This window comes from Rhinolophus sinicus, chromosome 14 (assembly GCF_057876585.1).
Source record: "Rhinolophus sinicus isolate RSI-liver-muscle chromosome 14, RSI-T2T, whole genome shotgun sequence".
Lineage (NCBI taxonomy): Eukaryota > Metazoa > Chordata > Mammalia > Chiroptera > Rhinolophidae > Rhinolophus > Rhinolophus sinicus.
Genome location: NC_142514.1, coordinates 148464210 through 148480530, shown reverse-complemented (window position 1 = coordinate 148480530; position 16321 = coordinate 148464210). Strand labels below are relative to the sequence as shown.

Genomic DNA, 16321 nt, shown 5'->3' with positions numbered 1-16321 from the left:
CCTGCGTCTCTGCTCCCCACCCTGGGTGTGTGAGCGGAGGCTGCACACAGAGGCAATTGTGTGAACTGGGTGTGGCATCCTAGAGAGCAGAAGCCCCGGCGTGCGGTGTGGCTGGGGGCCCCGCCGGCCTGTGGTGGGGGTGTGGGATGCCAAGGAGCCAGCTGGACAGGACTCGGCGCTGCGGGGCACTGAGGGGTATCTGAGACTGTTCCTGCAGCCTGAGCCCATGGGGCCGAGGCTGGAGGATAAACAGAGCTTTGCCCTTCCCAGGGCACGTGGGCTTGCTGACCTGCTTTTCCTGACAGAGCTGCTCTCTGCCCACCCAGGAGTGCATCATCGATGAGGACTGCGGGCCCCGAAGTTATTGCCAGTTTTCCAGCTTCCAGTACCTCTGCCAGCCATGCCGGGACCAGCAGATGGTGAGTGTGCCCGCAGGCCCCAGGGCTGTAGCACCAGGGCCATGGAGCCCAGAAAAGGGCTCTGGAGGACAAGGCCCGCCCCCCCCCCCCCCACACACACACACATTTTCAGCTGGGTTTCCCGGAAACCTCCTATGGGGCCACACCATGTCCACGCTCAGAAGACCCTCTCCATGATGCCTGTCCAGGAAGCCATCCCCACCCGCCCCGCGACTTCTGGCCCCTTTGTCTGCCTCATGGATGATGGAGGGGAAGGGAGGGCAGAGGAAGAAGCCCCACACCTGTCCCTTCCCCAAGACCCATCCCAGTAGATACAGCCAGGGACGCCGCTGCAGCCCCTGGGGCAGGGAATGGGTAGCCTCTCACCTTCCTGGCCTGCAGCCCACCGCCCACACCTTTCTCCCAATCTTCCCAATCAGAGAAGGCAGAAGTCAGGCCAAGAAGTAGCCAGAAAATCTTCTGTTGGAGATTTTTCAGAGAAGCATGAATAAGGGTAGCAGTGATTCTCCCTCCACCCAACAGATGTTCGGACAGAGCCATATGGGCCCATAGACTTTTCTTGGCCGTTTTTATTATTAAGACAAGAACACAGCACAGTAACAAGTTTGGAAAATAGAAGGTTTCTTACTACCCCTTCCGGCCCCATCTGTGGTCAGGCAGCTGCCGATGCCCCTCGTGGCCTGTCCTGCTGGGGGCCATCACTGAGCACGGCCGTGAAGAAGCCACTTTGCTAACTGCCATTCCCCATGTGTGACTCCAGGCCCACGGCACCCACGTGCCAGCCCATCTGCCCCTTCCCAGGCTTGGGCCTTAATGTAATCAGCTTATAAGGATCACACTGCCTGCTTCTGTGGGCCCTATGCCATGTTCCTTCACATTCCTTCCCAACCTAGGGACCTAATAAGAAGGAGGCAGGGCACAAGTCTGGGCAGACAGCAAAGACACACTCCCATCCTTTAAAGGCAAAATCTCAAGCTGTGCAGGAAGACCCAGATACATGCAACCCCCCAGGTGCCATTTTTCCAGTGTTCTGAGCCCTCACGTCTGTCTCACCAGCCCCGTTCCCACCTCTGCCCCCTTGACTTCCATGAAAGCCCCACCAACCTAGGATCTCAGTTTCCTCCTCTGTACAGTGGAAGGATGTGGGTTGACCTACCTGCAATACCTTCAGGCTTTCCGGGCTGCGGGTGGTGACAGGCTCTCCCAGGTCGTGAGCTGGCGGGCTGTTGTGTTTCCCACCTCTCTGCAGATCTGCACCCGGGACACTGAGTGCTGTGGAGACCAGCTGTGTGTCTGGGGTCACTGCACCAAAACAGCCACCAAAGGCAGCAATGGGACCATCTGTGACAACCAGAGGGACTGCCAGCCTGGGCTGTGCTGTGCCTTCCAGAGAGGTGGGTGGCTTCCCTCTGGGTACAGGGCAAGCCCTTCCGCACACTTCTCCAGGCTGGGTCTCCTGGGCCCGTCTATGCCAACCACACCCCTGGGCAGGCTCCCAAATGCTCACTCACTATGTGTTCCAGCGCCACAACCTCCGCCTGACACCTGGGGTGGAAGACCATCTCTTTTTCTTTTCCCTGTTGATTCCTAGAACATGTAAATTCCTTCAGGACACTTAAGCCCAGGCAGGAAGAACAGCCCCTCCCCATTCCATTTCACCTCCCTCCCCAGGCCTGAGGTAGCATCTGGCCCTGGTGGTGTTTCCTGTCAACTGAATGGTCCCCTTCTACTCCCATCTTCTGTTCCCATTGCCTCTCCCAGGTGAGGTCAGCTCAGGCACTCTCCCCTTGGCCACCTCTCCCAGCCCCTTCGTCCTCCTGGTACCTGCTGCTCCTGCGGTTTTCCTCAAGGATGGCTTCTGGGTGTCACTTCAGTCTCATTCCACCTTCCAAGGCCTTGGCTAGCTCCAGCTGACCTGTTCTCCTTTTCTCTCCACCACTCCTTGGCCCATTTGGGAATCTCACTGCCCCAAGCTTTCCCACTGAGTCCATTCCCAGACCTTTGTTGGTACTGTGCCCCAGCCTTGAATGCCTTTCTTTCACTCTTAATTTCTCCAGACCATCGGCCTCAAAACCCAGCCCAAGCTCGCCTCTTCCAGGCAGTCCTCCTAACTGCTCCAGCCTCCCCACTCATTCCCTCCATTCATTTCCTCTCATTCCACCTCTTCAATCCTAACCCCCACATTGGGTAGGGTGGAAGGGGGGGGGCTGCCTCCCATTTCTCTGCTCCACCCCCTGTGCCTGCCCTGATGCTGGGGCACAGGGTGACTCCTGGCTGGTTCCAGGTCTCTTGTTCCCGGTGTGCACACCCCTGCCTGTGGAGGATGAGCTCTGCCATGACCCCGCCAGCCGGCTCCTGGATCTCATCACCTGGGAGCTGGAGCCTGATGGAGCTCTGGACCGATGCCCATGTGCTAGCGGCCTCCTCTGCCAGCCTCACAGGTGAGGCCCCACCGGTTCTCCTTGTCATGAGCCAAGGGCGGATGAGATGTCTCCCAGTTGGGTCTCAGGACCAGGAGCAGGGAGGAGATGTGGGTTCAGCTTAGGGTAGGTTTAATCTGGGGTGTTCTTGAGTATTCTAGATGGAGGAGTCCAGTAGCAGGCAGACCTATAAGGCTAGGGCTCAGGAGAAGGTATGGCCGGGGGTACAGGGTCAGGTTCATCTGTATGGTGGTGGAAGACTCATGAGTGGGTGACCTGGGGAGAGGGTATGGAAAGAGAAGAGCTGAGGGCGAAGGAGGCAGCCCAGGCCCATTACTACCAAGGACAAGCTGAGAAGGAGCTGGCAGAGAGGTCGGCGGGAAACCAGGAAAGTAGGCCCCCAAGGTGGAGGGCACCACCAATGCTTAGAGGCGACTGAGAGGCTGTGAAGCATCAGGATGGCGCCGTGGACATTTCTCAGGGCACGTCTTCCTGGACCTCTCAGCAGCCGTTACCCAGCCTTCTCTCCCGGCGGAATCCAGGGTGGCTGGACAGACAGAACTCCCCCGCCCTGCACCACAGGCCCAGGGCTACCCATGAGGCCAGGGTTCCCCACAGGCCCAGTAGATGAGGCAGTTAGGTCCTGTCCCTCTGTCAGGGCCTAGATGGGCAGGGGGCTTAGAGGGGCGCCTTGTTGCTATAAATTCTCAGATCCCTGTGTCCCCTGCGTCTGTCCCTGGGATGCTGGGCCTGAGACCTCAGTCACAGGAAGACAGACCTGCAGCTAGAGGTTGGGGGAGCTGCCCCTTGAGTACATTTTCCCAAAGTGATCCTCCCTCAGCAATCTTTTTTAAGGTAAGATGTTGACACGAAGTTAAGACTCTGCTGAAGAGATGTTAGAGGAGGTGTCGTGAAGGTGAGACCGGGAGACCTGCCAACAGCAGAAAAAGGGCAGTGCCTTTGTCTCAGGCATAGCCTCATGCCCAGGATCCCCCACGTTGAGCCTGGCTTTGCCCCATGGGGAGACATGGCCTTCAGCTGAGCCACAGCCCCCGTCTCTCCCCAGCCACAGCCTGGTGTATGTGTGCAAGCCAACCTTTGTCGGGAGCCACGACAAAGATGGAGAGACCCTGGCACCCCGAGAGGTCCCCGACGAGTATGGAGATGGTGGCTTCATTGAAGAAGTGCGCCAGGAGCTGGAGAACCTGGAGAGGAGCCTGTCAGTGGAAATGGCTTTTGGGGAGCCCGATGCTACCTCTGAGCTGCTGGAGGCTGAAGAGATTTAGACCCAGGCCTGTTCTGCGGGTAGACGTGCAATAGAAGTAGCTAATTTATTTCCCCAGCTGTGTCCTCTAGGTGTCGGCTCACCAGGCTTTTTTCCATGGTCTCTTCCCAGAACATTTTCCCTCTGGCTTGAAACAAAATGAGGTGCTGCACACTTGTCTAGCCGCCCCCAGACTGTATACCACACAACACAGTGCTGGTGCTGGGGAAAGGTGGGGTGTGGGGGGTTAAAGCAAAACAGGGCTGTTAAACAGGTCCAAATTATTGGCCGCTTTGCCTCTGTTGGTTGGCAGATGGCTCATTTCATTTTGTTCTATGTTGCCTCGAGAATTGTTGGAGGGGAGGAGATGGAAAAGGATGCAGAATTTCCTCATGATGGGTTTTGGGGAAATGTTGACTCTTATGTGTGAAGAAGAGTGCCCTGTTTTGCAAACATAAACCTGGCAAAGATGCAACAGACGAAGTTTTCATGCACTTCTTCGCATGGGCATAGGTCAGCTGTGCCTTCAGCTGCTGCAGGTGAAATGTTCTGCTGCCTCTGAGTTACATACATTCAGCCTTTCAGCAGTGTTACTCGGCCCCTACCTTTGTGCCAGGGAAACAATTGCATACGTACCCACGATCGAGTCATGCTCTCACCACAACCTGGTGAAGGGGGCACTGTTCTCCCTGTCTGTCAGGATCTTGGAGGCTCAAAGATGTCAAGCTGCTTGCCCAAGTCACACAGCTAGTGAAGACCAGAGCAGGATTTCACTCAGGTGTGACTCCAAGCCCCGTGCTCTCCCCAATCCTCCCCACCAGCCGCAGAGCCACCAAAAGTACCCCATTCAAAGAGGAAGAATGAGATGTTTTCCTTTTTTGAGGCACATCTGGAATTCAGGTCAAACTAGTTCATACATCAGTATAAGAGTCAACTTCTACTCTTAGAAATCGTCGTGTTCTTCCTAGTGCGGGGGCAGCCATCATTCTAGTGGAGACAGATCATACTGACAGCATGTGCCGTGGCGGTGAGTTACAGCAGTAACTTTGAAAGGACAAGATCGGAGCATATTATCTAAGTTAACTTGCCAGAAACAGTACTTACTTAGGTCATTGTAGGGCCAGGAGTCTAAATGAAATTTACAAAATCACTTACCAGCAACTGTAGACTATTATCAACCACGTGGAGAAAATCCAACCGAGCTAAGGCTCTATGAAATATGGTTGTAATATCCAAACTGAGAGCACTGAACTGTATGCTGTCCCACAAATGATATTTTCAGGTGCCATGGACTGTTTCCATCATGTATTCATCCAGAGTTATTAAATTTTAAAGTTGCACACGATTGTATAAGCATGCTTTCTTTAAGTTTTAAATTATGTATAAACACATATGTTGCAGTTAGAAATTAAGCATAAATCACTTAAACTACTCTTTTGTGGTTCTTGGACTTCTTTTTTCCTTTTGACTTTGAGTAAATATAAAACCCTTTCAGCCAGAAAAAATAAAATAGAAATGACCCATATATATATATATATATATAATATTATATTATATATATATAAAATCTCTTTCATGTAAATAAATTTTCCAGACATCTGAAGCACACCTCTTTTAGCATCAACATATTTTAGAAATGTTAATCATTGTTGGACAGGAACCTTTCACTGTCTTCTGAAAGAGTAAATGGAATGCATCTGACCCTTTTCTTGGAAGTCCTTTAATCACAGTTCTGGGCCATTACACAGTAAGAGCTTCAGGAACTATAATAACAGAGCTACTATATATTAAGGTCAGTCGGGTACAGGCAGTCTACCTATATTAACTCATTTAATCTTCACTGAATCCATGAGTATTTTCTTCATTTAACAGGTGAAAATGGAGTCCCTAAAAGATTAACTAATAGAGCTAGAAGGCAAACAAAAACAGTATGTAGTACAGTATGCCCAGGATATACTAATAACATTAACATCAAATACAGAACTATTCTCCAGTCTGTGTCCCCAATCATCAGGACCACTCTAGATCCTTATTACTCAACAGCTACTGACTGACAGCTGCTCAGAGCCAGGTGCTGTGATATGCTTTGCGGTGCCAAGTCAATCCAAATAGGGACCCTGCCATGAAGGCAGCACAGCCTAATGAGGGAGGTACACAGAGCCCAGTGCCCACAAAACAAATGCACTCAATCCGATATCGGGACAGATGTTACATCAGCCTCAAAGGAGCACTTGGCATGGGAGACCTAGCAGGGAAACTGGCTAAGATGACAGAAGTTGATCAGGAGGCAGAAGGATCAGGAAAAGGCATTCCGGGCCACGGCAGAGGGAGCAAGGCAAGAAGGAGAGAGGGTATATAGGGGAAACTGTAAGTAATGCACAGTGGTTGGAAGGCAAGGTAAATTTGAGCAAATGTTTGGAGAAGAGGCTGAAAATTATTTCAATCAAAAAATTTATTGAGCACCTACTATATGTCAGGCCCAATATTAGGTGCCAGGGAGACACCTAATATTGAGATAAAACCAGGTTCCCTCCCTCATGGAACTTATAGGCAGGTATATTACCTTGCTCCACTTTGTCATCACAGCCACAAAAATGTAAGCACATGAGAGGCTTTGCAAAATACTCGGCTGAAATCGACAGGTAGAGTGGCTGATGTATCTGCTGTACTCACAATTCTAAATGGGATGTGGTTGTAAGCGTTAGGTGGAGTTTGGTACTTGACCTTACTGCCTGTCTTTCTCTGGGATGCAGCAGGGTAGACACTGTCGTTTCAGCTACTTAAAGCTATTCCCAACTCTCTTTTCTTTCCTTTCTCACACCACCGCAGAGTCTGGAAAAGCCAGCCCCCCTGCAGCTTGGGATGGCCACATGACCAAGCTCTGGCCCAGGAAATGTAAGGGAAAGACTGCCAAAGAGTCTCTGGGAAGGAGTTTTCCTTGAGTGGCAAAAGGAAAGAGGCATACAGGAAGAAGTATGCCTTTGCCTCCTTCCCTGGTTTACTGCCTCTGAGTCCAGGGGTTTAGGGTGTGCCGTTTGGCACTGTGGCAGCCATCTTGTGGTCAGGTCACATGATCAAGATCAAGGTGGTGTCAGCAGGGCTGCATTCTTCACTGAGGAAGAAAACATTTCCTTGCTCTTTTTCAGCCTCTAGGGGTCACTCTCATTCCTTGGCTCATGGCCCCCCTTCATCTTCAAAGCCAACAATAACAGGTCAGTTCCCTTTTGTATGAAATTTCTTTGGTTTTCTGCAGCTGGGAAAGGTTTTCCACTTTTAAGCACATGTAAGAATAGATTGGGCCCATGTCATGCGGGGTCTCTGGTCTTGCTCCCCACATAAGAACACAGGATATGGTGAGGCCAAAAAGGAACACCCACGGAGCCACAGGTAGGAGATTCATACCACTATATTCTCGCTGGCGGCCGGGCGAGACACACGAAGTAGGAGCCACAAGATCCGCAATCCGCCGTCCACTTCTCTGCCTGCAAACCAACCAACCAACAAACGTAGCCACGGCTGTTATATCAGTGGCGAATGGCTAACTGGTTACAGCTGACGGCCAACTAGTCACAGCTGATGGCCATCTATTAGCCGAGCCAGCACTTTCCACGTGAGGCCGAGAGCTTGGAAACTGCTCTCTGGGACTCTGTCCCCACAGCCCACCTAGATAATCTAGAATAATATTCCCATGTTAAAATCCTTAACCTTAATCACCTCTTTCAGAGGTCATTATTCTGCCTACCACAAAGGAATGAATCCTTGATGACACTGGGGAGGAAAGCTATCCTGCTATCAACCATATCTGGACCCGTTTTCAAGTAAAACACCAAGATTATTACAGGTAAAGTCACTGTTAGTCTTTCCATTATTTGAAGTGCAAAGCATTCCTAACTGATACCAGAGATAGTTGCATCAGGAATAATAGCCAAAAGGGAACAAAGGATAACTTTATGAATCCCAACTCACCCACTTTCCCACCCCCAATGTACGGCTCTGGAAAAATCAAGATGAGAAAAGGAGATGTTTGGGCATGAGGTGCAGGCTCTGAGTCTACAGCCTGACCTTCCACACAGATGAGAATGGCTGGTCTGTCCACCCGCATTGCCTCAGAATGAACAGGAAGAGGAGTGTGATGGGACATAAGCGGTCGCTGCTGATTCTTCCCAGCTTCCCCTCCTCCTGTTCAGTTCCTTCTCCCACTCATTCCCCTTCCAAGTGTCTAGCTTTCCCTGCCTCACTACCTGGTTTAGGCTTTGGACACAGACGGTTGGGAGAAAGGGACGCAGGGCAGAAGGATGAGAGTTGAAGAGAGAAGCAAGGGGCCCTACTGTGGTGCGAGGGAAGAGGTGGGCATTGGAAAGGGGGCATTAAGTGTTCCTGTGGTCTGTGGATCCCCTCCAGATAGTCAGAAATGCAACTAGATTATTCTGGAATTACTTTTTGATAGCTAGATTGGGTTTCTAAATTCTGGGGGACAATAGCTGTGGAGCTGGGTACAGGGCTGGCTGAGAGGTGTCATTTCAGCAGCGGCAGCGCAACTCCATATAAACTAGAAGGGGGGGGTAAGGAATCCCCTTTTGGGAGATTGCAGTGTGTGGAAAACAGTATTCCCTGTTTGACCTCCCATGAAGGAGGGGCAATTAGACTGATTCCATTGACTAAAACTCATGGGGAGAACTGTAGGAGAAACTCATAAAAATCTATTAAAAATGACACGTCATGGGGTGGGGAGGTGGCTGCGCAGAAGCTACAGGACACCCTGACTTGCCACCCATGTACCATACAAGGAAGAGCATCAGGGAGAGGGGGCTTGTGGGAGCAGCTACGCGTGTGCAGGGTGGGGGGTTGGGGCAAAAAAGATGGATTCTAGCAGCACTCACATCCCGATAGAGCTATGGAAGAAGGGTGAAAAAAGGGTGGAAGACTTGGTGGGGACCAGTGCAGCACGGGACATATATTTTTGAGGAGCACCTCTTGTCAACAGGAGGCTGGCAAGTCAAGTTTCATAAGGGAACACCAACGCTGGGAGTTGAGGTTTTGGCTGGTAGGAGAAGCAGGGCATCATTTCATAGTGAATTTACAGTCACGAGAAAAGGGACAGTAACCTCACCATGACCAACAGGAGGCTGTGCATGTAAGGAAATGTCTTTCCCTCTCCCTTCTCTCTTCCACTGTCCATAGAGCTGGTGCAGGGAGAGTGGATGGGGAGAGTGACAGCACTGGCCACACCCCCTTCCCTCTCCAGAAAGCAGCACAGTGAGCACTGTGTGTGGGATGGTGGTGCGGGAACCTTTGAACTAAATAACTTAAACGTTTGTAAGATGAGATTGTTTCAATAATGCAGTGACTTAAATGTTATCGGATTGCACTGAGAGCTTGATGAGAGCCCACTTCCAGTGGGAAACTGCATTCAACAGAACACACTTGGCAGTTACTGGAAAACAGAGCCACTGCATGTTTGTATCTCAAGTTGATACTCCTCAATGAAATGGGTTACTTAAGCATTCTAAGAGGCTGAAAACAAGGTGTGCCCTCTGAACTGGGGGGAAGGGAATGAATGCTGGGAGCAGAGAAAGCAGAGGGGGAGTGTGGGCCCCACCTTTCAGGCTAGGCTATAGTGTCCACTAATAATTCCTGGTGGGGTAAATTCTCAGGCTCTGACCAATCAAAAGGCCAGCTTCTGTACAGATTAGCTGGTGAGGGGGAAAGGGGCAGAGGATTCCACCCCAATGCTTTTTTTGCCCTCCTAGCTTGGCCCTAGTGATTTGCTGCGTTCTTTTCTAACTTTAATGCACTCTTGATTTTGCCAACTATTCTTGTTTTCTGAAAGCCGAGTTTTGAAAACTAGCACTCTCTCTAAGATATGATCACAGTGCCCCTCTCACCCATGTGAAAAACACTGAAGGAGCATCTTCTGAGTTCCTGTACACTAAGTCTGGGTGGCCGCAAGCTTTATTTGGGCCATGAACTGCTTTACCAACTTGGTAAAAGAGCATTTTATTAATCTTCTAGAAAATTATACATACACCCTGCTAGTGACCAAAATATTGATTTTTCAAAAATCACACAAATTGTTTAGATGGACTAGTTTTATTTAGCCAAAAAAACTTGCTAACTCAAATTCTCTTCTATTCCATTTACTCTGGACTACGTAGAATTTGCAAGTCACAAGTGCAAGAGTTGTTTAGGGTCTTGATGCTGAACAAAAGGACAAAATTCAGAGGGAGAACTACCGTAGCCAATTGAAAAGGAAATACTAGCAAATGAGCCAGAATAAAAGATTTTATTGTATTCCGTACATTCACAGGTCCAGATTTAGTAACACTGCAATGTTGGATGCTGTGCACTCCCTTCGCTTAGGCCACACTGTAAGTCTGTAGCTCTCTCCTCTCCTGGCCTAGAGATGTGTCACAGTTCCCACTGCAGTCTGGCAACCAATAGCGATTGACTGCTTTCTAGCAGTGACATTGGTTCACCCCTGCTTTCTCAGAATTTTAAAGTACTTTCCATTACACTACAAAAGATCACCAAACATTCTAATGTGGGGCTCCTTCACTTGCTATTTTTATATCATCATGACTACTATCCCTTACTTTGAGAAGCAGACCTTCAACTAGCAGACTTCTGGACAGACCAGGGAAATACAGCATGGTCCTGAAACCACAGCTTTTGCTTCTTTGGCCAGAATGCCTCCCTTGCCTTTTGCACCTGCCTCAGAAATGTAGGTACTTGGTTCTCATAGGGCCTGCTGGTTGACACCAACCCATTTGCCCCACAGTAAAAGCGCTTCACAACTTTGGCGTGACCTGTGGGAGCAGGGTCACAGTGTCCTGGGTGGCCTGCCTCAGCCTCAGGAGGTTCAGCAGATGAGTGGTCACCAGGCTCCGTGCCCTCTGGCTTGGGCACTCGGCCCACTTAGGGCTCTGCCTCTTGGCTCAGAGGTGCTCCCTTGATCCTCTGAATAGGAGAGGGGATGACACATACATTAAACTCCCTCCCACTGCCACAAATCCACTTAGAAAAGTTCACCACCCCCTTTCCTGAAATTACTAAAGTGCAACATTGTGTTTTTACTCTATCAGGCACTGAAAAGCAAGAACTTTAAGTTTTTCTTTTCTATAATGAAATATATTTTTACTCTTGGTATTTGTAATATGCCTGCAATTAGAAGTAGCAAACACAACAACAACAAACAGGGCAGAACGCACAAAATGAGTGGTGGGTATAAGAATTTTACCATTTACTTTTATAGGAACACTAAACCAAACCAAACCAAACAAGCCCACAGTCCATTTTGTTTACAAATCGGCCTCTGCTCCACAGTCCAGTCCTTGAAGGCAGAAGCACAATTTATTAACCCCAATGTCCCAAGTAAGCAGGCTTGTATCAGAACCAAAGGGCTGTCATGTTACAGCAGAAAATCCAAGTGATCCGAAAGACAACTCACCACAAATGCTTCCAGTTTTCCTGTGAATACCACCAATCCCAATAATGCAAACTCAGAACAGTATTTGAAATTGCACAGAATGCTACATAGCTCACATGGAATAAAAATTAGCCAGAAAAATACCTTAGAAAATTTTTTTTCTTTGTGGATTCCAAGAGGCTTTTAAGATGTGGAATTCTCAATCATTATATTCAAACTGCAGAGCCAACATCTGCTAATACTATTTTCTAATTACATATTTCTTAAAAGGAAAAAAGGGTAAAAATCTGATTTTGAAATATCGACAGGATCCCTCCAAAGTTAAATATTAACATCTTTTCATCTCTCATGAGAACTTCACTGTAAACATACCTTATCATACAAATAATTATTCAATACACATTATAAAATGTTATATTTAAAGAAAACAAATCTATTCTTAACCCAGATTCTTCATCCACAAAAGTTTAATGACTAAAATAACACAACAGAACGAACAAATGTTTTATTGGCATGTTCATTGTTGTAAACAGCATCTGGCATGAAAAAGTTTTACCAAAAACCTTTATATTGATTTTTATAAATTAGATGGCATTTTCAAAATTTACGTATAATTGTGTTCATTGAATAGCTGTATTTAGCAAAGCAAAAACTTGCCGACTCTAATACTTTGCAATGAAATCATGTTGACTGCATCAGCCTGTGCTATGCATGACCTGACTTACTAGCAAGTTTATTCAACACGATGTTAAGACGTTTCCCCAAAGTTAAACTACATGTAACTACAAATCAACTCCAAAAATTAAAGTGGGACTTACAAGGGTTCTAGAAGATTCAAACTTGAAGTAAATCTTCAAAAATAATGTACAAAAAGAAATAAAACTGAAGCCGCTGAACAGAAAAACCTCATTAACAAGGGCAAATACAATCGTATGGGACCCAGCACTGAGGAACCTCACTGAGTACATTTACACAGACTGCTATACTTCTCAATGTACACAAATGTACGTCATGAATGATATGTGAAAAGAACAACCATGGGAAATAGGTGAACTGCAATTATGACAACTCAATAGGATCAATTTTATTTACATGCTGAATGAATGAGTGAAACGTATTCTCTACATCCATAACTTAAGTACAATCAGTTATAATTACAATATTCAGCAATTTGAGCTGCCACCTGCTGGGAGCGGTCTAAGGGAAACGTTTTGATGTTCCAGAATAATGTTCTTTATACTTTGCAAAAAATGAACAAAATAAAAACACAACTTCACAATTCTTTACTGGGTTACGGCTGGTTCTAAGAATTTCTTTCTTCAGCTCCTACTTTTGCTGCTTTCCAAGAGTCAACACACGTTGCATTTACTTCCAAATTGTCAATGAGGTAATGTGTGTATCAGTGAAATAAACAGAAAATTCATTCATTCATGGCCTTTGCACAGCTTTTATTATTAAGCTATGAGCATCCTGTTTGAGGCTAGTTTTACTAGCGGCTATGTGCACATTTGTCCGCAATAAAAGACGTTTACTCACCCCCCTTCCCCCTTTTCTAGTAGCAGGTTTTGCTTTTTGTTTTTATTTTTTTGCACATCCCTTTTCACTTTACAGTACATTTGACTATAGTGCACAACATGATTCCAAGTCAAAACAGTGGCCCATTGGGCACTGAGCTTCTGATTGGTGAAGGGCCGTCCAATCAGTGCTGGTGTCATGGGTTACCCCTAACCATGTCCGGCCATAATGGCACTACACAGTAGCAGTGAACCGTCTAAAGAAAACCAAAAATCCCCCAGGGAAAATGCTACACTAGCAGAGTCAGTCTTGAGTCAGATCTTTATTTGGTGCTCCATCCAGATAGATCTTTAGTGCTTTCTCTTTCCGAGGTGAGTACGTTACACGATGTCCTGTCTTCTGGAGTCGACTGCTTTCTTTTTTCATCAGTTCATTTCTTTGCTCATCTGTCAACTCCATTAGTTCTTCTGTTTTATCCCTACGTTTAAAATATTAATGACATATTAGGCGAGTACAGCCACATGCCTCTATTAATTTATGCTTGAATGCTATAATGCTCCTCAGTGAGAAAACGAAATCTGATGTCACCAGTGTAATTAAATAATCTTATATACTGAGATGCTGTAGATATCTAAAGTGTTTACATATTAATATAGCACTCACTTCTAAAAAGGGCAGAGAATAATTTCCATGTTATTATCAATATAATAGCTATCATTTATTGAATGTCTATTTGTAAGAGGTTAGGTGCCAGTTTTTAAAACTGCAATAATAGCTCTAATTATCATAAAATCCTGCAAGGTTGACATCATTGTCACTGTTTTACAGGCGAGGAACTAGGTAAATTAACAAAGCTAAATCTGAACCCATGTTTGCCAGGCTCCAGTGACTTCTTTTTCCTCTTCATCTGTGTTGTCCAACATGGCAGCCATGTGCCACATGTGCCTACTGAGCTTGAGATGGGCCTGATTCAAATTGGAATGGGCTGAAAGTGTAACATACACACAATGTTTATAAGACACACTATAAGAAAAGAGTGTAAAACACCTCATAAATGAGTTTTTATATTTACTACATGTTGTAATCATAATATTTTGGATCTGTTGGGATAAAAACATTTTATTAATTGAATTTCATCTGTTCCTTTTTACTTTTTAAAATGTGGCCACTAGAAAATTTCAACATGAAATGTGTGACTCTCATTGTATTTCTCCTTGTCAGGGCCGCTCTCCATGACAATAGTAAAGGCATTTATGAAAAACAAGATAGTTATGCACAAAAAAATGGTGTATCACTAGAAATAAGAAAAACATTGTGAATGTTACCTATAAAATATGACCGCACCATCATCACAGATGTAAAGAGGCCAGACATTCAGGGTAGAAACTTTAGGGTTCCAGTCCAAATCCTGATGAATATCAAGGACAGAAATATCACAGGGAAAAGTTCCTCTACCCTAAGGAAGAAAGAATGAACGAATAAATCATGCCATTAACCATGTTAATTGAGCATTAGGAACCAGAAACAAACATTCTCAGGGCTTTACCTTGGCAAATTCAATATCTTCCAAAGGAATTCCACTGATTTCACAAAGCTGTAAAAGGAAACATTATATGAGTTCATTTAAAATATAAATTTACTTAGAAAAGTTGTTTTCCTTTTACCCAACATGGAAATAGCTCGATGTGTTTTCAAAAAATGTTTGATATAAAAAAAAAAATTAGAAAAAAAGCAGAAAGTGAAATTCTCTCCCCTATCTACTATGTAAATACCATGTCCCAGAAATATCAATTTAGTCCATTCTTTCCAAACTTTTCCTATGTAAACTATATACACATATTTCTAAAATACATAAAACTTTACTTATGAACATCTCTATATCATAACTTTATAACAGTAATTATCCTATTATAAGAATAGGATACAGAGTAACCTTCTCTTCTACGGCTGAATAATATACCATTTTATTTCCTATTTATGGACAATGAACCTGTTTTTAATTTTTCCCAGTTACAATGGCTATACTATATATGTCCATGAATATCTTTGCATATTACTGCAAATATTTCTTTAGATTGAATTCTCAGACGTGGAATCACACATCTGGAATACTGACAGACAAGGCCAAACTGAACCCTGAAAAACATCACATCAATTTAACCACTTATGAAAGGTGTATGATATTGCTTGTTACCTTGCCAACTAGGTATTTTCTGATTTTCTAAATCTTCATCAACTTAAGAAGTGAAAAATGCTCTTGTTTTAACTTGTATTTCTTCTAGGAATTGCCTATTCATGTTCTTTGTGTATTTTAAAATTAGATTGTTCATCTTTGTATTAATGTAGTAGATCTCTTATAAATTATGGACACTATGTTTCATATATAAGTTTCAAATATTTTTTTCCCCTTTCTTATTTTTTTTAGCTTTGTTTATGGTTGTTTTAAAATAAAACTTTTTTTGGCTGTGCACAAGATATAACTTTTATGTACTCTTTTCTTTTTTAGCTTCTGCTATTATGCTTACAATTTATCTTCCCCTCCTCAGGATTATAAAAATATTTTCATATAGTGTATTTATTATTTTATTGTATTTTTAATATAAATTTAACACATTTAGAATTTATATTTGTGTTTGGTGTGAAGTATGGAAATAAACTTTTTCCCAAAATGCCTACTGTCCTAGTACCACTTATAAATAATTCACTCTTTCCCCAGAGATCCTTAGAATTCCCACCTTTAAAATAAAAAATTCAAGAGACCGTCATCTGGATTCTCTATTCAGTTCTACCTCATTTGGGTTTTAAAAATACATACAGCACTGTCATCTGGTAACTCCTAAATAATCCAAACTACTTAGGACAAAATGATCCAAGTAACATAAAGTGAGGGTCCACTTCTCATGGCCAGAAGCCAGTGCTATTTTTCAAGGCATTAGGAGCCCTAAGAAACAACTAGAATGTGTGATACAAGGTGTCACAGGTGTGACCGAGACAAAGAAAGGAAGGCTGTCGCATCAGTGTCTGGCACTCACTATTCCTAGGCTATCGTACGCAACACAGAGAAAAAGGTATACTAGCTCATTTTGTTTAAAATGAACTTACCTTTTCTCGCAACTCATCCACACTACTGCTTTCTAACACAACCTCCTGGAAGGGGTCCAGCTTCATCTCTGAAGGCTTCCACCGTCTCGACAAAACTGCAAGCTGTGACATAGATTTCATTTTCTCCACCCCTATGAACATGCAAGATTAGGCCATCACTCTTTTCTCTAGAGGT

General features: G+C 45.3%; 2 protein-coding genes across 7 annotated transcripts in view; one reads left to right on the top strand and one right to left on the bottom strand.

The window, feature by feature from the left end:
* Positions 1–5535, top strand: part of DKK3 (dickkopf Wnt signaling pathway inhibitor 3) — a 44261-nt gene extending 38726 nt beyond the window's left edge. For all 5 annotated transcript variants that reach the window (XM_074335997.2, XM_019729295.3, XM_074335998.2 and 2 more), the window contains exons 5-8: positions 327–419; positions 1669–1813; positions 2704–2860; positions 3906–5535. In XM_074335997.2, coding sequence (XP_074192098.2) covers positions 327–419; positions 1669–1813; positions 2704–2860; positions 3906–4125 — 615 coding nt within the window. In that variant the 3' untranslated portion in view covers positions 4126–5535. The remainder of the gene's footprint in view (positions 1–326; positions 420–1668; positions 1814–2703; positions 2861–3905) is intronic.
* A 5780-nt stretch (positions 5536–11315) lies between these two features.
* The window catches only part of USP47 (ubiquitin specific peptidase 47), a 101183-nt gene continuing 96177 nt past the window's right edge, over positions 11316–16321 (bottom strand). For both annotated transcript variants that reach the window (XM_019729265.3, XM_019729272.3), the window contains 4 exons: positions 16147–16277; positions 14591–14638; positions 14370–14500; positions 11316–13522 (listed from right to left, as the gene is read on the bottom strand). In XM_019729265.3, the coding sequence (XP_019584824.1) occupies positions 13348–13522; positions 14370–14500; positions 14591–14638; positions 16147–16277 (485 nt within the window). In that variant the 3' untranslated portion in view covers positions 11316–13347. The remainder of the gene's footprint in view (positions 13523–14369; positions 14501–14590; positions 14639–16146; positions 16278–16321) is intronic.